Here is a 26,502-nt window from a genome sequence, read left to right as displayed (position 1 = left end):
ATATGTCTAAGAATGCGTTTAATTATTTTGTTCTGCTTTCCTGAGAGCATTAGGCAAACAAAAGAAATTTACCAGGCTCCACAGCAGCAAAGAAAACCGACTGTTGCAAAACTGGTTTTGCATACTCGAGAGATAAGCCTCTGGGGTGAAATCCTGGCCCCATTTATGTAAGTGTCAAAACTCCTACTGACTTCAATGGGGCCAAGATTTCACCCCTGAACTTTAAGCTGCTTATTCAAAGTGAACCTGAATAATGTCAATATTCGTGTCCTGAGCATGAATGTGTTCGATAGTCAATTTACTAAAACCAGTAACTTAACAGCAACTCTATCATGCATGTAGTTCCATGTAATTCAATAGGACTTACTCAAACAAGGAGTTCTGCAATTAAAGGCCCTATAAGAAATACTGACCATCTTAATGACATCTTTGGCAAATAACTTCAGGAAAAAAAATTACTACTGTGCACTTCAGTGGCATGGAACTCAGAGGTAGTTGGCAACTGTTTTTTTTTTCCTGAAGAAAATTGACTTTTTAGTGAAATATTTTGTCCCCAAAAATTATTTTGATTCAGAAATACTGTTGCAGTGCCGCATGGGAGATATAGTTCTGGTCCCTCATGCCCCCATTTTCCTCCACAGACTGGGCTTCATGGGCAGACTACATTTCCCCAGTGTATCACCTCCTTTCATAAGAGGCACAGAAAACAAGACAACTGTAATGAAAAATTGTATTCAATAAAAAATTGGATTTTTGACTAAAGCCGTTTTTGCTGGAAAAATTTAAATCAGCCTTACTCAGTAACCTCTACCCCCTGTTTTTAAACTGATAATATTCTTTTAAAAGCCAAACCATTTAAAGGGGAAGATTTTTTTTAAACTACTACAGTAAAACTTCTGTCAGTGTGAAATTATTCTTCTATGTAAAAATCAGTTAAGCGCTGTACAGTATACCTAAAACCCACTTCTATATATTTCCTTGGGCAAGAGATTATTTTTGTTTGCTTTTCTTTCCTAACTACTACATAATAAAGCTTACCACAATAGAAAACATGCTTTTATGAACATTATCAATGGAAATCAGATGAAGGACTTAATTGCCTGATTACATACCACATCTGGAAAGTTGTCTGCATCTGAATATCTCTTGTGAGGCAAACAGGCCAAACATTGTAGATGCTAAGTTCTTGAGTGACTTCTCCCCCTTTCCTAATGGATACAGGTGGATTTCATCTCTGTGTACAGGGCCAGTACACGCAGAAGTGGTGATAGCCCATTCACAGAATATCACTGTCAGAAGGGACCTCAGGAGGTCATCTAGTCCAAACCCCTGCTCAAAGCAGGACCAATCCCCAATTTTTGTCTCAGATCCCTAAATGTCCCCCTCAAGGATTGAATTCACAACCCTGGGTTTAGCAGGCCAATGCTCAAACCACTGAGCTATCCCTCCCCCAAAACAACTGTCACACAGAATGGCCCCCTCAAGGATTGAACTCAAAATCCTGGGTTTAGCAGGCCAATGCTCAACCCACTAAGTTATCCCTCCCTCTGGTTGGGGACCCTAAGCAGGAATATTCCCTACCCCCGCCCCCCAACACACACACCGCATACTACTAAAGTGAATAAGGGGCCCTCTTGAGCTGCTCGAGGCCCTGATCAATTGGTTAGTCCGCTAATGCCTAGCGCTAGCACGGAGTACGACTTACATCTCATTAAACCCTAGCTCATAGCGCTCAAGTGGGACTTAGGTAGCGTGTGGAGCTTTCATGAGGTGTGAATTGTGCAGCTTCCTTGTTCAGGCCCTGTATACAAGGGTGAAAGACACCCCGTGTGTGTAAATGTATGCCTGTTAGGAACAGGAATCAAGACTACACATAATAATGCAATTATTCTAGTGTTTCCCAGTGACAGGGATTCCCTGCTCTAGCCCCATTTCCACTAGTAGATTTTTGCCATATGCTGCTATTAAGGCACTCATGAAGAATGCCCAGGATTTGACAAGTAATCTTTGTGTTTAGTCAGTGCAGGTGGAAACAATGACGAGCTATTCCAACCTCAGGCATTGATCTGACTTCTTAAATTGAACTGATATAAAATCTAGTGTCTTAACATCATGCAAAATCATTTATGGCATGCTATGCAATAACACCGTATGTTATCAAAATGCTGTATTGCACAGGAGATCAGCGCTGGCTACGTAGCAGTTCTCGTGAACTAAACAAATCTGGAAGGACTGAATTTTGTATGGGAACATTTTGCTCAGCCCTCCTGCAAAGCAATAGATTACAATTGGATTCTACCATTTTCCTCTTGCTAAACTATAAATCAGGAAGTGGAATGAGTAACGGCAGCAATCCATCAACAGCAATCCAACCATGGAGTGTCAATTTTTTTCCTGAATCCTCTCCTTTCTCTTGTCCAATGTTTAAGGCTTCCAAACCATAAACAGACAATGATTAGATCTGTGCAGGTCACCCACCCAGATGATGAAGATGCATTAAAAAAATAAAACCTCTCTATATTGCTTAATGTTGCTCTGAAGCTGTAGCAGTGGGTTAAAGTTCAGAAACAGCAGTTTATATATATATATATATAAAACCTCTTGGCACTGGATTTAAAAAGACCATCTACCATAACCGACAGGATTCTGAACCTCTATTCATGGTTGAATTTACTGGGCAATTGAAAGCTTTACGGAACTCCTCGAAGTTGCTCATTGCACCAATAACTCTAAAGAAAGAAACAAAACACAACATCTAAGTTATTTGAAATGAAACATCACAGATCCTGCAGAGTTCTGCTGAACTTTAAAGTTTCAGATTTTTTTCTATTTGTGGAAGTTACATTTTCTGTTCTCTTTATTCTCAGGCATTGGAAAAGTTTTGTATTTCAGGGAAAGTTTTCCTTTAAATTAACATCGGGCCAACATTGTTTTACCCAAAGTATTGAGAAGGACCTGCAAGAAACTCCAGTGAAGTCAATGGGATTTTGTAGAATAAAATGCTATTTTACAGAGTAAGGGTGTCCAAATCTAGATCGTAGCATTCAGGAAAGGTGCCAGCTTAAAAGGCTAATGGAATGGAATTTGTATTTTGTCACTCAACAAACAAGGGCAGCACAGAAAACAGGAGTATAGACTCCCTTACACTGTCCTGGCAAGGTCTACATGCCAACCTGAAGAGACCACCTCCAGTTGGGACAATAGTTCCCTCTCTCTGTGCACATAGTTCTTGACTTCTCTTTCCTGCCCTCCCTTATTTCATGTCAGCTAGGATTATTTTACCATTGCTAAAATTACATTTTGTTGACTCCTAGTAGTTTTTAGTCTCTTAATACTTACTAATGTGAAGTTTGAAATGGTACTAAAATAAGTGAAAGTCTGGGCTAATGGCAGACGTGTATCTACTAAGCAATTAATCATGTATCTCTTTCACCTTGGCTCTGCAGTGAAGTAGCACTTTTTCTCCGCTGCATACAATCAGCCTTTCAGTGTAGCTCAGCATGGTGGAAAAGAAATTCCCATCACACTGATTGGACTTTCTGCTAGTAGGGATACTTGCAGTACAAAAAATGCCTAAAGGTCAGTTTTGTGGGGAGAACTACAATATACTATTAGGCTGCAAATAAAATATCAGGAAACATTAAGCTTTCAGATACATATTCGGGGCCTGCATTTAGAAACTTTGAAGTCAGTGCAAGTTCTGCTTGCAGTGTCAGCCACTTAATTGAGACACACCTATTGCAGATTAATAGCCACTACTAATTACTGAAAATATAGTTACAGTTAATAAATATCACTAATGGCAAAGAGTACATAGTGAGGAAAGACTATTCAAGGATGAAATCATGTATCCCTAGGGTTTTATATTGCCATCCCTCATCATAGTATCTGAGACCTTGCATGTAAAATTGATAGCAATAACAAAGTCCCTGGAATCTCTGGGACTTCTCCCTTCTTGAGGTAAAACCGCTGCTTGAGGTAGGGGGGTTGGTTTTGATTTGTCAGATGTTATTAATTTCACAGGAATATCACTGTTGAGTCCCAGTCTTATGGTAAAAAGATGCCTTTTGAAAGAGGAAGGTTTTTCAGCATTTGCTAAAGATGGTCAGATTCTGGATTCACCTAATCTTCTCTAGAAGTTTGTTCCATAACCTGATAACATCAGCTGAGAATGCTTTTGTCCAAAATCACTGTGGTCCTCAGGGACATGGAAACCTGAGATTCACAGAGACCAGAGGCAAACAAGCTGTTTTAGATTCTAGGCCTGGACTATGGAACACCCCCAGAGGAGATCAGAACAAGATCTAGTCTGACCATTTTCCAAGACTTGTGCAAAACCCACATTTTTGCAGAAGCCTATCCCCAATGATGGAAGTGGAGATAATAAAAATATTCAAGTACAAATAACTAAATGCTAGAACAATAAGAGCAGCACCCACTTTTGCATTGATTCCTTTACCTCTTTCAGTGTCCTATATTTCTGCAGTTAGACACTGTATTGTCTCTGTAGGTACCTTAGCAGAGCCGTAACTACGCATTTTAGCGCCAGGGCAAACAATCATATTTGCACCAGTGGTGCTGCCCTGGCTTGAAGTAGTAATAACAAACACCAAATACATGGTTTCCATACTTTCCATCAGCAGTATCCCCACTATAAAAATTGTTCCAGCACCCCTGATTTGCGCCCCCTAAAGGTGATGGGGGGGGAGGTTGCACACAGGCTCATGTGTCTCCCCAGATTTCTGCCTCCCATTTAGCACAGAGGTTTTCACACTGTGGGATGCACCTCCCTAGGGCAATGTGCCCTACAGTTTGAAAACCATTGCCTCCTGCCAGGAGCCGACATTGGCCTGCTTGGGCCCCTGGCTCTCCGTGCTGTGGTAGCAGGTGCTCTGGTCAGCTGCCTGGCAGCCCTCTCTGCCCTGCTCCCTGAGCCAGCTGCCTCTGGTGGCCAAGCTCACAGTCATACAGCCTGAGCTCTGAGCTCAGCCATGCAAGCCCGGTGCCCACTCCAAGCACTGGGGGACAGCTGCTCCCGCCAGCTCCAGAAACCAAGCCTGTGAGAATGCAGCAACCCCTAGGGTTACCATATTTCAAGATCCCAAATAAAGGACACTGCCTGGGGGAGGAGGAGCTGGAGAGGGTATTTGGGGGGTGTTGGAGGGGGTACCTGTGGCAAGGGTACCCACTGGAGGTAGGCTGCCAATGCTGGGGAGAGATGGTCTGGCTTAACAGGGGAGCCCCAGCTGCTGCCAAGGGGATGTTGCGTTGGGTTCTCGCTTCCCACCCCACAGTCCCCTATCCCCTTCTCTTCCCCATCCCATCCCCCATCCCCCTCCCACCACTCCCACATCCCCCTCCACCTGCCCCATTCCTCTCTCTTCCCCATCCCCACTGTCCCCTGCCCTATCCTATCCCCCTTCCTTCCCCACTGCATCTTTCCCCGACCTCACCCCCTTTCCCCAATATGCCCCCTGTGGGCATTTACCATTGTACAGAAAACAAGATGGTGACCATATAGGGCACCCACCAAACATAGAAGGGGAAGACAACTGGCACTAGGACCCAGAAGGTGGTGTCCAGCTGCGGAGGCAGGAGAGCTTAGCAGGAGAAGCAGCTCCATACCACCTCCTCCGCTTCCAGCCTGGGCCTCTGTTTGGGGGAGCAATGCCCCTGGCACCCGAAACTATGCCCATGGACTCCGGCCAACGCTGCTGGGCTCAATCCTGCGGGGTGGAGGGCTATCACAGCTGGGCCTGATCTTGCGCTGCCCCATTTCTGCACCCTGGGCAGTTGCCCCTCTTGCCCCACCCTAGTTACAGCTGTGTACTTTAGACAGATATATTATTTACTGAAAGAAAAGGAGTACTTGCTGCACCTTAGAGACTAACACATTTATTTGAGCATAAGCTTTCGTGAGCTACAGCTCACTTCATCGGCTGCATACTGTGGAAAATACAGTAGGGGATTTTATATACACAGAGAACATGAAACAATGGGTGTTACCATACACTCTGTAAGGAGAGAGATTAGGTAAGATGAGCTATTACCAGCAGGAGAGAAAAAAAACCTTTTGTAGTGATAATCAAAGTGGGCCATTTCCAACAGCTGACAAGAACGTGTGAGGAACAGTATGGGGGGAAAATAAACAAGGGGAAATAGTTTTACTTTGTGTAATGACACATCTACTCCCAGTCTTTATTCAGGCCTAAGTTAATGGTGTCCAGTTTGCAAATTAATTCCAATTCAGCAGTCTCTCGTTGGAGTCTGTTTTTGAAGTTTTTTTGTTGAAGAATTGTGACTTTTAGGTCTGTAATCAAGTGACCCAGAGAGATTGAAGTGTTCTCTGACTGGTTTTTGAATGTTATAATTCTTGACGTCTGATTTGTGTCCATTTATTCTTTTACGAAGAGCCTGTCCGGTTTGGCCAAACCTTGATTATCACTACAAAAGTTTTTTTTCTCTCCTGCTGGTAATAGCTCACCTTACCTGATCACTCTCATTACAGTGTGTATGGTAACGCCCATTGTTTCATGTTCTCTGTGTATATAAAATCTCCCCACTGTATTTTCCACTGCATGCATCCGATGAAGTGAGCTGTAGCTCACGAAAGCTTATGCTCAAATAAATTTGTTAGTCTCTAAGGTGCCACAAGTACTCCTTTTCTTTTTGCAGATACAGATTAACATGGCTGCTACTCTGAAATTTGTCATATTATTTACTCTACCTGAATTGAGGAGGGCTGTGAACTCCAGTATGGATTTGCTCTCTTGCAGACTCTGGTCTGAAGGAGTTGCATCTCACCTAACGAAGAAAAGACAAACATATATATTATTTGGGGGACACAGTTTTCAAAATGTAGCTGATCCGTCTACATGTATTACTGTAATATATATGAGATGGGCAGGAACAATACCACACCCATTTTCCTTCACCTCCACTGGCTTCCTAGTCATCTCTCTATCTAATTTAAAGCAATTCTGATTTTCAAACACTCTCCAGGGATCCAAGTCTCTAACCACTGCTGTTCCCCATCTGCTCACTTAGCTCATCTAATGCTAGCTTCCTTGATTGTCTTTTCCCTTGAGAGTCATTGTAATTGAGGGTCGCCTCTTGTCTTGTGCTGCACCATCTGGAACTCTCTTTCCCCTCCTTTTTAACCACTGTGAATTTTCCTGGTTTTAAACCTCTAAAGCAGGGGTCTCAAACACATGGCCCGCCGAGTTCTTTGCTGCAGCCCGCCAAGCTCCCTGAGCCCCCCACCACCAAGCTATTTCCTATGGCTGCCAAGTTCCCCTTACCCACCGCGAACCCTCCCTCCCAGCACGCTGCATCCCCGCTCCTCTGCCTACCTCCAGGCGCTTCCACAGTTGTTTGGTGGCACTTAGTGCTTTCCAGGAGGGGGAAGAGCGGGGAGCCATGCACTCAGAGGAGGAGGCTGAGAAGAGGTGGGGCAGGAATTTGTGGAATGGGTTGGAATAGAAGCAGGGAGGGGGTGGAGTTGGGGTGGGGACTTTGGGGAAGGGGTTGGAATGGTGGTGGGGAAGGGGTGGGAAGACACGGGGCAGGGGCAGGGCCTCATGGAAGGGGTGGAGTGGGGCAGGGCTGGGAGTAGCAGGGGTGGTGGTGTCAGTGATACGGCTCTCGGGTCAATGTACTAGTCCTCATGTGGCCCTCGTGATCATTTGAGTTTGAGATCCCTGCTCTAAAGTGTATATTAAAGATGTGACATAATGATGTTTCTTGTCCCTGTCAACCGTAGACATTACTTAACACATTACTTCATTATTTTCAATACTGATTCCTAATGTATTTTCCAAGTTTCCTTTAATGCCCCTTAATTTTCAGCTCCTAAGGTCATATCTGACCCAATTATGAGTGACCACAAAGGCGGCTATGGACAATATATGCAAATACTGAATTATCCTCTTGTCTGCTATACCCAGTACACCCTAACAGACCTTGTGAGTTGGTCAAGCACCTAATCCTTTGTATGAAATAAGATGAATTCAAGGATATTTAATGTCCATACCGGTGTCTCTTTTCTAAAAGTGTGCTGAATATACAAAGGGCACCAGAAGGCAATCTTAATGTACAGCAGACAAAGTGAACAAACTTTCCAAGATTACTCTCTCCTCCATTGCTTGGTTTCACTGAACAACATGCCCAATACATCAGACTTAAGACCCATTGCTCTCAAACCTCTGAAACCCTACCAAGGCCTATATGGGTGAGAAACCGAAGGGGAAGTGATTGAAAAATTGGCAGGGACAGGATGAAGGCTATTGAGAGGAAGAGGTTTACAAGAGAGAGGGATATGGCTGTCATGACAACTATGTTGAAGAGCTGGAATAATTTCAGTGGGAGAAGTAGAGGAGCCAGTAAGTTGCAAAGAAAAAGGGGGTACAAAAGTTTGGGAATGAGACGAAAGATGAGTGAGGTCCTTGAGAGGACACAGAGGGAGAAGGAGAAGAAAAATTAGTAAGTTCAGAAAAAGGAGTCTTTATTAACCCTTTAAAATCTCTTCTTTTGGAGAAAAGGTTGGGGAGGAGGGGTTGTTTTTAAACCAAGATTGTAGAGCAACGTAGTGGATACATCAACTTGAAAATCCGTTTTCTAGTACTCACATGAGCGTAACTGAGAAAGAAGAGCTGATTGTGGGTGAATTCAATGCCTGGTAACAAAGCCTCCTCTGCTCCTTGTCTCTTTTCTTCAATCCATTTCCTATAGGCCTGATTGGAGAGGTACAGTGGGTATAGTTCAGTAGATACAGAGCTCAACAGCAGTTTTTACAATACTGTGTTTCAATTTTTTCCCCCTCAAGCACAAAGAAATAAAACAGCTGCCTACTGTGACATTGGCAGGCCAGGTGCCAGCTCCTGCCAAAGACCCCGTGTCTCAACTGGACACTTACAGATACATAGCTGGAATTTGTCTGGATCACTTGTGGATTAATATTGATAAAATAGACGTTTGAATTATAACAGTGTTTAGTCTCTCACAAATGCTTGTGAATTGCTGAACGCATTAATCTTACTTGTAATATCTGTGTTCCATATTGTAATGTAATATGTGAGTGGTTGTATTGTGAGCCTCTAGGATTGTATGAATTGCCATACAGGAGAGGGACATTAGTTTGAAGACCTGCTCTTCTGCAGAAATGGTTATGCCCGTCCAGAAAGAGGAGGCCCACTGATACTAGATTGGGTGGATTTTACAACTGGAAACTCCCCACATCTGGACTGCCAACAAAAGGACTAAAGATTCTTATTCTTATTCCGCTTCTGCTCTCCTCCCTGAGAAGATGAGTCATGCAAATGGACTCCTCCCATCAGCTGAGTTTTTCAGCTCAGAGCACCTGGCAGGAGGGGAATTTAAAAAAAAACAAACCAAAGGGACTATGTTGCTTGGACTTGTGGTTAGGGGGTGGAAGGTATTTCTACGAATAAGCAAAAGATCCTCAGCTGCTTAACCAGGGTTACCCCTAAAGGTCAAATAGAGCTTGCTGATTATAGCAGCCTATATTACCTTTTGAAATCTAAGACTGTAATAATTCATGTGTCTATGTTGCTTGTTTTAACCATGTAAATAATTCCCTATTTTCCCTTTCCCTATTTAATTAATCTTCAGATAGTTTACTATAGGATTGGCTATAAGCATTGTCTTGGTGTGAAACCCAAAGTGCAATTGACCTGGGGTAAGTGACTGGCTCTTTGGGATTGGGATTAACCTGACTAGCGCTGTGATTCTTGGTGTAAGAGGCCATCTGTCACAGTGATATGCTTACCTGGCCAGTGAGACAGACCCGAGTATCCAAGGGGACGGTCTGTGACTCCATGTTAAGGCTGTTAAAGTGCCTGAGAAGCTTGCACTTGGTGCAGTTGATTGGTGAGATCCAAGTTTATAACTCACAAGCAATTAGGGGATTGTGCCCTGATTTTTAACAGTCTGCTCCCTGAGTTTGGTGCGCATGCTCTTACATCACCACTGGGAATCTTACACCTACCCTGAAAGCCTCTCGCAAACCTCCATTATCTGCAATGTTTTCTGCCAAAGTCCTCTTCCCTTTTATCTAGCAGAAAGGAAGAACATAATTCATTTGATCTGTTTCTAAACTGCATTTCAAGGACAACCTATATATACAGACAGGAAAAAAAATCAAACAGAGGTTATAGGCCAGATCCTCAGCTACTGTAAATGAATAGCTCTGATGAAGAAAATTGCTTTCCAATGTGAAAAATCAAACCTATACTCATACCATTTCTGTATTCTCCTGTGGCCAGTTACTCTAGCTCTAGGGTTAGATCCCAAAGGCAAAGTGGCATGAAGCAGAAACAATGCATCTGAGAATCTGGTCTGGGAAATTTGAATGGGTATCAATATTTTTTTCCATCCATGTTTTAGCTCCTCTAGTTAGATCTGGGAATTTGCAAAGTTTTTTACTTATTTGACAAACTACATTTATTTCTCCACATAACTCTTTATCTACTACTAGAGTGACGGTAATTATCAAAGTATAACAGAAAACAGTAGAATTAAAAGTAGATATCACGGAGAGAATTGAAATGGGTAGTGTACAAAATGCTTTTTACAAATCTAGAAAGAAGGTTCAAGTTCTTTTTTCTAATATTGCTTCCAGCAACCATAAAAAAATCATGTTACAAAAATTGGTGTCATCTAAATGCTGATAAACCCAATATCCTGATATTACAATATTTAATATAATCTGAAAGAACCTCTCATTTTCTGTGGAGTAGAGCACTATCTATTATCACCAGACCTATAAGGGTTCTTGAGTTATCAGATTGTATTGGTAATTCATTAGTTTTTTCCTCCAACATTTTATACAAAAAACAACCACAGGATCAAGTTTAGAATCAAATTAATTAAAATATGATTCCAATGCAACAGCTGATAAAATGGCATGAAGCAACAGTTTGAAATTTAGGACTGGACAAATTATCAGTGGCACAATGGTCTAGTCAAAGGCCTTTGGAGTGAATGGGAATCTTTCCATTGACTTCAATGGACTCTGGATCAGATCACTAAAACGGCTGTGGCTAAAAGGGATCATGATAGTGATGGGAGAACAAGAGAATTTCTTAACCCCACAGCTCTTTGGTATTGGCAAAGTCTGAAACTATATCTATTTTCATATCTACTTTTTTCATTAAGCACCTTTTTGGAGACCTTTTAATTTCAAATTGAAAGAGGAGTTGAAAGAGGATGGTCCTGCTTGCATGCTTGGGGATTCTGTAGGGAAGTGTGTAATCTGGGAGCAGCAGTTAGTCAGGAAAAAGCCAGTCTAGAACAAAGTTAGGAGAGTTGTGCCTATGCCTTAGGGAGCAGCCTGCTTTGTCTCTCTCTGTGTGCGATTTTGTGTATCATTCTGAATTCTAAGAAATAAAGTAGTTTTACATTCCAGTGTTCCAAAAGGGGTATTTTATATTTTTATCTGTGTGTGCGCACACCCTGAAACATAACAAAAATGACCCTATCATAAAGTGCAATATGATGCTTCACAGAAAAGAAGAACTAAATATCTTCACCTCAGTGAAGTCCTGTAGATGACATGACTGTGCACTAGCAGCAGTTCCTACAACTTCACAGATGAGGGAGGGTCCAAATCCTCCTAACCACAGTCAGGACCTCCAGAAAGCAAGAGACTAATGGATGGGCCAATAGCAACAGCATGGAACGAATGGGTGAGTTCCAGCAGCTCCTCCACAACATTTTCTGTGTCTGAAGTGATACCTCTCTTGTGGTGATGATGGTGGCAGCAGAGATGCTTAACAAACAGTGGGAGGTATTTTATTTGTAAATTGGCTGATATCCAGCACTGCAAACTTGAGTCATTGGATTGCTGATTGGTCAGTGGCACATCATCATCATCACTCAGCTGATGAACATACCTTTAACAACTTATTGTGCGGAGGTGCAAGAGCAGGTGAGTTAATTATGCTTTTAAAATGTCAAGACAGGAGGTAGAAATTGGGTTTAAAGGATATGGATTTAACTGTAAAAATGAGGTTAAAATCCTGGCCCCACAAAAGTCAATGGGAGTTCTGCAAATGATATCAGTGGGGCTAGAATTCCACACCCAGGGTCCCTATTTATGCTCCATTCAAGAAACGTACTGTTTAAACCTGCATATATTCAGGAGGAGCCCATGCTTCCGATAGCTAATACACAAATTTCATTTCTATTTCCTTTTTCAACTCTGCAGTTGCTGTGAATGGTTGTTTAGTATTTGATTCATTTGATCAGCAACATGTCCACAAATAGCAAGAGTTGAATGGGAAATAAGCTGTAGCTTGTGTCTCCACACTATAATGTTAATTTATTTTCTGATATATTGGGTGGGATTGCTAAACACACTATTAGTTCCTTCTTTTAAAGAAAATGGTAGCTGCCACTACACGGCTCCAATCACTGTTCTATGCTGACACTGCCATTAGAGGGCATTTAACACATACATCCCCATTGGACTACTCCTGCTGCTTGGCTTCACCCACTCACATAGCCTCCACTGTTGACCTCACTATGAGAAGCAGTTTAACCCTCTCAACAAAGAGTCTGTTGTTGTAATTTGTTTTGACTAATAATTTGACAAACAAGTTTAATTAAATAAATGTGCTCACTTCATGTATAGTACATGAACAGAAAAACAGCTACATTCATCTCAAAGCATTTGTTATGAATAGCCCATCCACTTGTAGCATTCCAACATATTGGTAATCATGAAAAAATAAGTAAACTATCAGGGACTTCAGCCACTGGCATGTTACATACATTTAAGCCAGCTCTCTTCCAGTAATAGTTATTGTACTGGTTAATCATGCATTTTGTCTTCTCCTTGAATTTTTCTTCAGAGTCAGTGGACCACCAGGGATCTAAATTTCCATTCTTGTCATACTTACGACCTAAAAACCAGAAGACATTTTTGAGAAAAATATACTTTTTGCAGTATTTGTAGCATAGCATGGACACAAATACAAGAAGTTAGAGTAGTAAAACAGATGTATGACTTCACATCAGTTTGTCGACACTTGCTTATTCTGCTTAATTCACTTAGATTTTCTGATTTTTGTCCCTCAGCTAAAGGTAGTACTACAGAAACCCAACTCCTGTGGGTCATGCCATCCAGCGAATGCCACTCAGTCAGTGAATTCACAATCAGATTCACAGTCAGTGAATCTCAAAAAGATGCAACATTAGGCATATCATTCACTTAATAGGGAAAAGGAAGATTCAACCCAAGAGGGTATGGAGTTATAGTCTTTGTAGTTTGCCTAACGGTGTGGCTGTGTACTTTGTATTATTATTTTACAGTGCTAACACCTGTACATCACTCCGCAGCAGCCATCCTAGCCAATGGGGTTGCACATATGTGACTGAGAATATAGTCTAGAGATTCTTTTTTGGATGTTGATGCACAAGCTGGAAATAACACAGCTTGACTCTCAGATCCCAGGATGAATTTATATAGCTGGAAATTGGAAAATAAGGGATTTCACAAGAGTAACTGAGGGCAGAATTTAACACTGCAGTTAGACCATAGTAGACAATTCATGTAATGACCTGTGAGCCAGAATGGAATCCAGCACGCACTCCCAAAACTATCTTGACTGTGCAGTGTGAATAAGAGTAAAATCAGAAAAACTTAAGTTTGTAACTAAAGTAATCAAATATGACTCTGAATATACACAAGGATATGACTTGCTGAGGAAGACTGCGTTATTTTACATAGCCATTTTTCAGAGAAAAATTACTTTCACACACATAAAATCATAATTGTTCTGAGTTATTCTTCATGAGGATTATTGAACTCAGAAGGATCAAAACAATTGACATTAAGATGTTTAGAGCCAACAAGGGTGACACGATCAGTCATCAGTTTTTGACTAATGGCTTTATTTATTTATTTATGGCCACATCGATATTTTTATTTTATATTTTTGTTTAAAATGGACTTAGCCACTGGGTGAAATCCTGCCCCCACTGACATCAATGGCAAAGCTCCCATTTTTATCAGTGGGGCCTCTACTTCATCCAGTGTCTCCGTTCCCATTTTTATAACAACTTTTATCCCATGAGTGATGTCAACGACATAGCTCGGAGTTGTACAATATTACAGAAATAGGAACTTTCCGGTAAAATCTAATTGTGGTTATTTTTCATCCTCAGCCCATATAATTGTGATTCTGAAAACAGGCACATCGTTGCTATATTATAAAATTGATACTACACTTCTATGCTTCCTGCTTCCCAGTTTGCTTGTCTAAAGTCTCATGACATATGCTATGTCTACACTGCAATTAGACACCTGTGGCTGGCCCGTGCCAGCTGACTTGGGCTCTGGCTAAGGGGCTGCTTAACCGTGGAGTGGATGTTCAGGTTTAGGTTGCAGCCTGAGCTCTGGGACCCTCCCACCTTGCAACGTCCCAGAGCCTGGGCTCCAGCCTGTGCCCAAATGTCTACACAGCAATTAAACAGCTCTTAGCCTGAGAGCCCTGTGAGCCACAGTCAGCTGGCACTGACCAGCCACTGTGTTTTAATTGCAGTGTAGACATGCCCAGAGAGAAATCAGCCAGTCGACCACAGACCAGTCAGATCAATACCTTACAATACACTGCCATAAACTGTGTGTTATACATTGCCATAATTTTCTACAGACTTCTACTTCTCATAATCAATATGACAATGAGAAGACAAAGACATAAGTCTATTAATTGTTATATCTATTGCAGCAGTGGAAGGAACTAGAGCTGGTCAGAAATTTTCTGATTGGCATTTTCTGATGGAAAATGGTTCTATTTCACAAAAGCAACACACTGTGCTGAAGCATGTCAATTTAAAGGAAAATGCGTTCCAAAAGAAAAAATGGAAAGATGTTGATAAACATTCTGAATGGAACATTTTGATTTTCCATTTTGAAATTATTTTTGCTTTTTAAAATTTTGTATTATGTAAATTAATTTTGTAAAGCAAAAATCAGAATGAAAAGGTTTTGATTTTGTCAAAATAAAACGTTTCCGTTAGCCCAAAATATCTTTTTTTCAGAATTTCATTTTATCGGATAGTTTCTATCATTTTTCTTTTTGTTCTGTTTCAGACCGGGGGAAAATACTCACTCATAAAAAATCCCTCTTGGCCCAACTTCAGAAGGAATCCATACAAAACTAAACCATTCTTTTTACAATCTTATGGTCCTCTTCACACATCTTATCATTGTTGAAAATATGTACACATAAAGCTGCTTCAACGCATCTTTTTTTTCTATTCAACAAATCCAAAAAGAAGAATATAAATGTGGACAATTACTCACCGTTATTATCAAATCCATGGGTAAACTCATGCCCAACAATTACTCCAATGGCACCATAACTTAAAGACCTATAACACAAAAGAGCAGTTTCACCTTACAATATATATGCATGCATATGAACATCAAAGCAGATGAGATAGAAGATAGAACAGGTTTCCATTTCAGAAAAGATTTTTTGTGTCTAAAACCTACATCCACAAAGTTCCTCTCAAAGCTTCTGATAGTGAAAGGTGGAACATGAAAAACCTTGTTTATTAAAGAAGGGTGAAAATAAAACCTTAAAGGCATTGTTGTCATCTCTGAGGTGGCTAGATTTTCTATACAAATATCTTATGTCATCATCAGGACTCAAAATAAAAAGGGGGTTTCCAACTGATTGCAGCATTTATTTTCTAACTGGGAACTGGGTAGTGTTAAGAGTAAAATTGTTCTGTTATTGTAGTTATTGTAGTTAAAGAAAAGCACAGATCAAAGATTAAAAGCACAGATCAAAGATTAAAAGATTAAAAATCTAATCACTCTGCTCTGAGTATGTGATAGACAAGCTTGCAAATGCATGGCATTTAATGTCTGAAACATTAAACAGATTCCCGTTGTTTTCAAAAGAGGTATTATCCTATTTCCCTTCACCTGTGCAGAAATAAGAGATTATCTACAATCAGATCTAATGCACTGAAGAGCCAGAAAGTAGACAATCATTTCATGTTCCTGGCAGATAATAATTGACATCTTCCTGGTTTGTTTGTACAGTGTATTTTTGTTTTCAATTTTCGGATGTTCTTCTATGGTGAGAGGAAAAGACGTGTGTGAAATTTTCATTCAGAAGACGTATTCATGAAACACATCTTGTATTTGCTAAGTTATTCTTCTGGAACTTTACATACATCACATGTTACAGAAATGCCATACAACAAAGTAGCGTATATTAGTGTATTAATAACACATTGTATAGTAACAGGAAAAGGCAAAGGGTTTGAAGTAACATTTTATTACTGGGCATAATGATCCATCACATACTAATTGTTCATTTCAGTCATGCCCAAAAAAGTGTTTATGATTTAATCCCCCCAAAATATGACAATTCTTTTTTTCTGATTCCAGCACTTATGTATGGTCTCTATTATATGGACTGACAAAAGATCCAGAATAAGTTAAGCTGTTTGATATAGAGCAGATTCATTTGTTTACTAAATGTCATTCTGATGAGTAAAGGAGTGAAAATGCCTTGTGTCATAAATATAGAAGGAAGGGTAAACAACTTTCAATCCCTCTTGGCCAGAGGCAAAACCCTTTCACCTGTAAAGGGTTAAGAAGCTAAGACAACCTTGCTGGAACCTGACCAAAATGACCAATGAGGAGACAAGATTCATTCAAAGCTGGGGGGTAGGGAGAACAAAGGTTCTCTCTGTCTGTGTGATGCTTTTGCCGGGAACAGAAAAGGAATGGAGTCTTAGAACTTAGTAAGTAATCTAGCTAGACATGCGTTAGATTCTGTTTTGTTTAAATGGCTGATAAAATAAGCTGTGCTGAATGGAATGTATATTCCTGTTTTTGTGTCTTTTTGTAACTTAAGGTTTTGCTGAGAGGGATTCTCTATGTTTTGGATTTGATTACCCTGTAAGGTATTTACCATCCTGATTTTACAGAGGTGATTCTTTTACTTTTTCTTCAATTAAAGTTCTTCTTTTAAGAACCTGATTGCTATTTCATTGTTCTTAAGATCCAAGGGTTTGGGTCTGTGTTCACCTATGCAAATTGGTGAGGATTTTTATCAAGCCTTCCCCAGGAAAGGGGGTGTAGGGTTTGGGGAGGATTTGGGGGGGAAAGACGTTTCCAAGTGGGCTCTTTCCCTGTTATATATTTGTTAGACGTTTGGTGGTGGCAGCAATAAAGTCCAAGGGCAAAAGGTAAAATAGTTTGTACCTTGGGGAAGTTTTAACCTAAGATGGTAAAAATAAGCTTAGGGGGTTTTCATGCAGATCCCCACATCTGTACCCTAGAGTTCAGAGTGGAAGGAACCTTGACAACTTGTATAAGTTAGAGTAACAAAGAAGAGAAATATGTGAGGCATAATTGTTTAAAAGAACCACAATTTCAAAGCTCTTTGACAGGAGATCAGGGTACCAAGAAATCAGCTCAGAGAACAAAACTGGAATTGACCACACTGAAATAAGCACTGTAGAAAAGGAGTTAACTGGACAGCACCTCCCTTTATTCCTACTTACTGCACCACAAGAAAGTCACTTGGCTCATAAGAAATAATCTTGAACATGAATTTATTTCTTCCTAAGTTGAATACATATCTCTAAATTTACTGCCAAAATTTCTATTTAGAGGAGCACTTGTCCCAATTGAAATATAATAAATACAACATATGTTTAAAGGTAAACAATGGAATTTATTAAGGACACCTGTCAGTAGTAATTGGTCTCATTTGATAGCAAGATAGCTTTCTGAAACTGTGATCAGGGTCTTTTTATTCTCTTGTCCCTCCCCAAGTATGAAAACATTGAATTGCATGGAAGTAGGGACTTTTCACTAAGCATGATTAAAGGTGACCTGAAATCATTTCCCCCTATAACAGCACATGTTAACCACGGCCCCAGTGGAACTGGTCATCTGCTTAAAGGCAAGCATGTGCTAAAGTGCTTCGCTGGATTAAAGCTCATGATCCTGAGAGATATTTACTGCCTTGATGAGACCCTAAGAGGGACATCAAGCACTTTGGCCCAGGTCCACAAAAGTACTTAGGCACCTAAGATGTCTGATTCCAGGAGAGGAGTTCCCAGCTGTAGAGCAGAAGCAGAGCAAATCCTGCAGCCCAGACTTAGGCACCTAACTCCAGGACTCCTAACTCCCTTCTCACCAGCATCTCCTATTGGCTAGTTTATGGGGGCTCCCCACCTAACATGCTGGCTTTTGTGGATCCCATTCCTAGGCACCTATCTCTCCCCATTAATTGTATAGGGAGCCTAGGGGCCTAATTCAGACTCTGTGAACTGCAGTGTGTTCCTGTGATTTTCTAGGCACAAGTTAGGCCTTGAAGTACTGAGCCTCAAAACCCCTATGTTCCTTTTGTGGATCCAAGCCTTTTGTACCTAATCCAAAACCCACTGAAGTCAATGGAAATGCTGCCATTCACTTCAGGAGGCTTTGGAGCAGGTCCAATATTAGTTTAAAATTATAGTAAGAAAATAATGAAATTTTAAAGGAGGAATACACTAAATGCCCCTCTTAGCTGGGGTGGGCCAGCATTCAGTGCAGATGAAAGTTTTTGTTTCCATTATTTACAGTTCTTTTCTAATAGACTTCATGCACACGTTGCTCTCTTCTGCTCACTACAGAATCAAAACACCCAAATCAGACACAATTATTTACGAATTCCTCAAAGCAATCAATCCTCAGTTTAAAATAACACAGAGACATCCAGTTTCCCAAGGTAAAAACAGGTATATCACAAGGCAGCAGCTTTTCAGATCATCCTGGTTTTTCAATAGAAAAAGCAGCCTGCAGCAGAAGGACACATCCCAAAGGGCTCTCCTGTTGCCAGTTTCTTCATGCCATGATTATACATTTCTACTGTACACATTGTTTTGGGCTGCTGTATCAATACACTCTTTCACTTCATGCTCCCTTTCATTTCACACAAGAACGTACCTTTGCAACTCTTTTACTCCTCATTGCCTACTTACTATAGTTTTCCTTTCTTACTTACCTAGGATATTCTGTCCCCCAAAAGAAAGGCTTTTGGAGTTCTCCTGCTGGGAATCCTGTAATAGTCAAAATACAAAAGTTAGAAGCAAATTCAATCCAGCTGAATGATGAAGCCATGAGGGGGATTTTAAGAGGGTTCTGCAAAACAACTTCAAAACAGTGTGCTGATAATTAGCTTATGGGTCTTCAAACAGATCACAGATCCTCCTTGTTCCCAGTGCAGTGGCAACAGGATGTTGCACTTTGACCTGGGACAGTTAGACATGTTAGACATCTAGACAAGCAGAACTTTCCTTGTGCTTTCTCTCTGGGTTTTGGGCTACATACATTGCTGGATGCACTGCTCTTCCCATGCAAAGGGACGGAGCCACTTCTCTGGCCTCCAAGCTCTTGACAATACATACAGAAGGGCAGGAGTAACAGACAAAATGGAAAAAAAATAAGAACTTGCTCCCCAGGCGCCTGGAGCCCCAATTCTGCAAGGTACTTAAGCATGTTCCTATTTTTAACCATATGAATAGTCCCATTAAAATCAGTGAGTTGTTTAAAGTAACCCATATGTTTAACCAACTTGTTGAATCAGGATCACAGTATGAATAGATTATCAAGGCTTGATAGGAACATCCAACCATACCCAATAAGTGCATCAGTTGGAAGTTACTGGTAAAATAATCTGCAGTTGAAAGGTTATCAGTGCTGACACTCCAGTGAGTGATTTACCCAAGATCACATAGAGACAGCAACAGTACCTAGAACTCACAAATCCCTGGTTCATTTCTAACCACTAAACTACATTTCATTACACATACAGAAGTCAATTCCCTGCTCTGAAGTTCTGCCTTATCTGGGGTTAAGTATAGCAACTGGTTAACAGCCACTACACAAGATTGAGACTCTCTGGCCATCTTTTTCAAAATGGGGTGAAAATCAAGCCACTTGGGTGCTTAGATATAGAGTTAGGTGTATAGCTTCAGGAGCCCCCTTTTGAAAAGAGTTGGCCTATATCTCCATTTCTCTTTTTTAGAGTATCTTAAGCATATATAAAGTGGCTACGACAATGATGTTTCTCAGACTGGTTCATTGCAATTTCTAACTTTTCCACCATACTCTGATTGCCAAAGAATGTTACTGTCTCAAAACATAAAAAACACATGAACATTAAAATCAAAACAAAAAAGACACTTAATAAAATTTTAGGTCTTTTATTTATAAACAGAGCATGGAATTTTGCCCAGCTAAAGTAAATGTGAGGCAAGATTTCATTGTTATCCTCCCAGGGTCTTTTAAAAGAACATACTGAGTGTAATTCATGTCAAGTGATGCAGCAAGTGGTATGACCTCCTGGCCTGCCCATCTGCTGCCTGCCCGCTCTTTCTCCCTTGCTGCCATAGCCACCTGTTAGCAATTGATTTATGAAAAAATAACTTTTTGTAAAACTTATTATCTGGGTTTTTATAGTTCCCTGGATGCTCTTTTGTTGTTCAGACCATGTTTGGCCTCTTTATTTTTGTGCTGTAAAAATATAAATTACACTAGTTACCAAGGCTTTCCTGATCTTGCATCACAACTAGAAGAGTAAGCATTCATATTCACCATGTGTATTGTCAAACATCTCATATTAATGGCACTCTCAAGTATCCTGATGAGATCTTTACTCTTAGAGGACAGATCACTGGACTGGGACTCAGGAGATGTGGGCTGTATTCCTGGTTCTGCCACTAGCCTACTGGGTGGACTTCAGCAAGTCCCTTCACTTCCTGTGACTCACTTTTCCCATCTGTAAAATGATACTGACCTCTTTTGTAAGGCATTTTGAGATCTAAAGATGAAAAACCCTATGTAAGTGTTAAAAGAACAGGAGTACTTGTGGCACCTTAGAGACTAACAAATTTTGGTATCATCATTAGAATAGGTCCCACTTACAAAGCTTCTTCATAAATGAGTTTAGGCAGTGACAAATCACACATTCTGTTAGAATCTGATTCAAACCTTTTGAAGTCAATAGAAAACTCTCTAGACTGGACTGTGGAATATTGCAATCTGGTCTCCTCCATGTTGTGGCATGCAGGTAGCCCACGCAGGGCTCCAAATCGTCCCTTTACTGTCTTGTATAGGTGCATTCATTGGCACATGAGCCCTCAGTGTCCAAGGGCCAAATTCTATAAATATTAATGTGGTGTGAGTAATGTTGCTCATATGAGTAGTTCCATTGATTTAATAAGTCTATTTGTGTGAGTAAAGTAACTCACCGTGACTAAGTAAGATATGCATGTATCAAACTGTGAACTTGATTTTGTTTGAGACTTCCATTTTTATATTCTGTGATCCATTTTAATGTGCTAACTGCCATTTTGTGTTGGAAAGCCAGCCTGACCCTATCACGGCCAGTCCAGACACTACCCCTCCAGGATAGGGTGTGGCACATCTCAGAGAGGACTACAGTGGGAGAGCCTTCAAGGGCCACCAACTCAGAATGATTCCCTGTGACAATACAGGGGACAATGTTTTTCTTCATGGGGACTTGCATGACTTGGGGTTAGAATTTCCCAGTCTGGTCACAAAGCAAAACAGAATCAGAGACTATATGTAAGGGGTGGGCTGCTTTCAGAAGAAGAGAGCTGTCCACCATCACATGCCAGAAAACCAGGCTGGAGAGAGAGTGGAAGAGGGTAGGAGAGATACTGCCTCATGTGAAATGCTGACCAGCCCTCAGACTCACAGGAAGGATGAGATCAGTCATGGAGAGGGTGTGTCTCAGGACTGTTAGTTCTTCTGTGAAGAACTGTAAATCTCTAGTACTTACTTAATTGTAAAAGTGGCTGTGGTTCATTCCTTTGATAAGCCTGTGTTCCTTGCTTGCCTGCTACGTTGTCCTTGAAAAGGTTAAGTGAGTTCAGAGCACCCACACAGTGAGGTGGAATTCTGAAGGAACACGTTGTGACAGGGTCACGCCAGATGGCTACAGGAAAGTGACCCTATAGAGATCCGCCCACTGCTAAAGGATCCCCCCAGCCTAAGAGGGGGATCCACAGGACCTGGAAGGTAGATATATTAGCCCCAGATTAAGGAGGTCCCTTTTCCCTGAGTAAGATAATGGGCTGTTCCAGAACAATCAGGAAGTTGCTGGAACCAATTAAGGCAGGCTAATTAGGACACCTGGAGCCAATTAAGAAGCTACCAGAATCAATGAGGACAGGCAGGCTAATCAGGGCACCTGGTTTTTAAAAGGACCTCACTTCAGTTAGTGAGATACGTGTGAGGAGCTGGGAGTGAGAAGGCGTACTACTGGAAGACTAAGTACAAGCATTATCAGCCATCAGGAGGAAAGTCCTGTGGTGAGAATAAAGAAGGTGGTGGGAGGAGGCCATGGGGAAGTAGCCCAGGGAATTGTAGCTGTCATGCAGCTGTTACAGGAGCCACTGGAGACAGCTGCAATCCACAGGGCTCTGGGCTGGAACCTCATCCCATTCCCCCCAACTCCCTATTTGTTACAAGAGGTGGTGACTTGGACAGTGGGTCCCACCAGACAGGAAGGTCCCTGACCTATCCCCCGACCCACTAGGTGGGTCAGCAGAGACTGCGGGGATTGTTCTCCTCCCTTTCCCCATGCTGGCCAGTGATGAGGTTAGCTGAGTGAACGGCAGGTTTGAGCCACTAGCAAAAGTGGCCAAACCGAAGGCTGCTGTGAATCTCTGAGCAAATCCGCCAATAAGCGCAGGACCCACCAAGGCAGAGGAGGAACTTTGTCACAATGTATAAGCAACAGGAGGGCTCGGGAGAGTTGAGGCACTGATTAGGTCTAAGGCAGCTTAGCTGCGAAGCCCCACATCTCAAAGATGGTGCGCAGAGACTGGGGCCTGCACCTGGGAATGTGCTTAGAGTCCCAGATCTACAAACAACAATGCGGCTCTGCCTGACCTATTTGGCTTAGGAGCACATGGCATCCAGAGGTTGGGTCCATTCACAACAGATGGATGTCTGTCCAGACAGGGAGACTGGGCCAGGCTTTGACACTCATATGCGTAAATGTTTACAGGATTGAGCCTGAATTTTGCAGTTTTTCCTCTTGTGTCATTGTCTTAATTTAGAAATAAAAATAACACTTATTTGGACAAGGTATTTTCCTTCTCCTGGTTGTGGAAAATGTGGTGGTGGTGGTTGTGAAGGGGGGAGAAGGGTGTTTCTTTCAAAATGTTTGTGAGTGAAGGTGCCCTACAACTCCACCTTTAAAAATATTTGCTATTGCTGCTGCTACTGCCCTTCCATTATTTATCTGCTGAACCCTCCACTTGTTTAGAATATACTCCCAAAATGCAACATCTTTTTTTACAGTTTTGCAGGCAATTGATTGTACCTATCCTGCTTTTTAAATGTTTAGCTTTGAATTTATTCTGAGTTTAAAACTCTAATTGACATCCTTGACCTGCACAGGACTACTTTTAACTTCACTGAAGGAAACTTGACTCTCATATCAACGCTCAATCTGCATCCCTAACAAGGGGATGTGTAGTTTGTTGGTGTATATTTCAAGTTTTAAAATACAGCATTTTCCACCTTTACAGTGGAATTTCTCTCTCGGAGTGCTTTACATGTTTGTATAAACTAAGTTATCAGCATTATTAATTAACATATTTGTAAGGTTGGTAAGTATTATACACATTTCACAGATAGACAAACTGAGGCACAGGGAGACGAAGTTATTTGCCCAAATAAGTACAAGTAATTAGATTTGCTCATTTTACACTAGAGGGCTGTGACAGGAAATAGCTTGACACCACCTGGCTTCATACAAACATTTTCTTCCAATTCTACCATGTTGGTTTACTCCATTGAATTTTTATTTGAACAAAGTCAAAATCCCAGTCACATACTTAAGAGGAAACACAAGGAAACAGAGTTTACCCACTTCCCATTTGGGGAATGTGGAATTTAGTTTAGATTAGTTTACCCACTTTTTTTTTTTAATCACTACACCACTGCAAAATCCCCACAATTAAAGCAACACTTCAATTTCTAGGTTTCCCCTGCTAGTGCACTGAAACTATGCAATAAACAACACATTTTACATTATTCTAACCAGTGATGAGTCTGAACCATAACACCAAATAAGACCCACAGAAGCATGGGGAATTTTAGATTCAGCTCCAACTCTGGTTTCAAATGCCCTAAGATTTATCTTGTAAAATATTTGATTGGGTAGCACTGGGTCTTCTAAATTGTGTTAGCAAAACCACTTTCCAAATCACATCCGTTTATCCACACTTACCACTAACTGCACTGGCATGTTTAAAACAGATTCTGACTTGATAGTGATCCTAGCACACAGATACTAGTGATAGGTGATAAATAGCAAGATGATCCCTAAGATGTATACTTTGTTCAGAATTGTGTTCAGCAGGTCCCAGACATGTGTTTCGTTTACGTGTGTAAAGTCTGTAACATGGTTTTCAAATTTTCATAGGGTGGATCCAAATTATGAGGTTTAGAATTGGTAATAGATGAACAGAAGATTGAGTGATGGCCAAAAGTCAAAGGGTTTCAAACTAACACAAGGAGTTGAACAAGAAGAGTGGTCATTCACCCCATACATCCTGTGAATTCGCAGAACAAACAGAATCAGCTCTGGAAGGCAGACTAACTGGGCCGTACTGTGCATATGTGCAAACCTTAATTTAAAAAGTAGGTGCATTGGCTCAAATTCAGCTCACAGGTAAAGAGGAAAAAGGATATTATGGCAAAGGCATCGGACTCAATAGACTTTCAGTTCCCAGCTCTGACAAAGATTTCCCATTTGATTTTGAGAAAGAAGCTTAATCTCTCACCCCACCTATAAAACAGGAATACTGTTACTTCCCTCTCTCATAGAGGTGTTGTGAAAATGGGGATAATACTACTTTCCTCTCTCATGTGGGTTTTGTGAGGGTAAGTGCATTAATGTTTATGAGGGCTCAGATAGCACGGTGAGGTGGGCCACTTAAGGACCTAGAGAAAAGAATATTTTTACAAAAAATATTTACATATTTTTCTTAAGGAAAGGGAATATCTAGGATTCCCCAGAAACAAAAACTGTACGAGGAAAAATTTCTTCTATTTTGGGCATTTGTAGATAAGAACGTCAGGAAAGAGATGGGGGGGAAGAGACTTGCTCATTGTCTTGCCTGTGAATGTAGTTTAAAATGAAAGTGACCACTGGGTCATTAGGAAAATGGGAACAACCTGAATCTCTTCATTAAGAACACCACTCAGAAATGTTGATTCCAAAACTGCTCTGCCCATTAGCCTTCAGAAAGCCAATGGACTATTTTGAAACTGCTCCTTCGTCAGTAAACTTCTGGTTAACCCAGACCTTCAGGAAAAGAAAAGAGCTCCTGAGGAAACTGCAGTTGCTTCTCTGAGACCATGAATACTGGAGACTGTATTTGTTGCATTTCCTTAGCCACCACATACCAGAGAGCTTTCCTCAGCTGCACACCATCAAGCACGTACATCTTGCAAGATGCTTAGCAGGAGATATAAGGTCTCATCTGGCATTTTCTGTAATTTTTGAAAGGGTACTTTCTCTAAAATGTAATGAGGCAGCTCTCTGTAGACTAGAGGCATCTTGACTGACACCATACATCAGGGGAACTGACATATCACAATAAGTGAATAAAAAAGACACTTGTATCTATAGATGTTCATACTTATCCAGTGGGGCTCAATATCTGATACATCAATATATGTTCTTATCTAATGAGCATATGATTCAGTTTATGCCTAAATTCAGCTCCATCCCATGCAAATCTACTGTCTATAATCATAATTAGCTGATCAAAAGTGCTAAAGTCTTCACACATAATAGAAAATGTTATATATTTATACACGTTAAGGAAATTAACCCTGCCAAATTTCAAGCTTCCTGTTCTCTTCTTTGTTGTAGCATTCCATTTTTTGTCTTTTAAAGGCCAGAGAGTTATACTGCATTTTGAGTGCTATAATGATGCTAAACTCTTTCCTCAATAGAAATACAGTAGTAGACGCTTGCCATAAGTCTTTCAGTTATGACTTTTTTTTTTTTTTTTTAACATTTATTGATTTACTTAGGTACCTAATTCAGTAAGAACCTGATTTAAAGCCTATTGAAGTCAATAGCAGTCTTTCCAGTAACTTCAATAGATTTTGGATCAGGCCCTACAAGCCCATTATGGAAAAAGATAAGCCAGTCAATGCACTGTACCAAAGGTTGCAATTAAAACCATGGCATTTGCAGTATTCTACATACAGAGAGTACTCAGATACCATGATACATGGATCTGTTTATAAAGGCAATGGCTTACAACTGCTTCCTTGAGTAAAAACTGCCCAAAATCGGTGGGTTAGATTGCTCAGTAAATACTCAAAAATATGAGGTGAAATGTTAAGAAATTAATGGGCTGCATTCAAAAATAAATGGGCTGCATTGGTTAATCTAATACACCTCA

General features: G+C 40.9%; 1 protein-coding gene across 1 annotated transcript in view; it reads right to left on the bottom strand.

Annotated features, from left to right (window-relative positions):
- Positions 1 to 2,626: 2,626 nt before the first annotated feature.
- PHEX (phosphate regulating endopeptidase X-linked) overlaps positions 2,627 to 26,502 on the bottom strand; it is a 138,554-nt gene continuing 114,678 nt past the window's right edge. Inside the window, exons 16-22 of the mRNA XM_077807195.1 lie at positions 19,044 to 19,098; positions 15,329 to 15,396; positions 12,793 to 12,923; positions 10,007 to 10,072; positions 8,628 to 8,732; positions 6,728 to 6,804; positions 2,627 to 2,729 (exon numbers count right to left, since the gene is read on the bottom strand). Of these exons, the coding sequence (XP_077663321.1) occupies positions 2,627 to 2,729; positions 6,728 to 6,804; positions 8,628 to 8,732; positions 10,007 to 10,072; positions 12,793 to 12,923; positions 15,329 to 15,396; positions 19,044 to 19,098 (605 nt within the window). The remainder of the gene's footprint in view (positions 2,730 to 6,727; positions 6,805 to 8,627; positions 8,733 to 10,006; positions 10,073 to 12,792; positions 12,924 to 15,328; positions 15,397 to 19,043; positions 19,099 to 26,502) is intronic.

The sequence above is a fragment of the Eretmochelys imbricata genome, chromosome 1 (assembly GCF_965152235.1).
Source record: "Eretmochelys imbricata isolate rEreImb1 chromosome 1, rEreImb1.hap1, whole genome shotgun sequence".
In the NCBI taxonomy this organism is placed as follows: Eukaryota; Metazoa; Chordata; order Testudines; family Cheloniidae; genus Eretmochelys; species Eretmochelys imbricata.
This window is presented reverse-complemented; position numbering and strand designations above follow the sequence as displayed.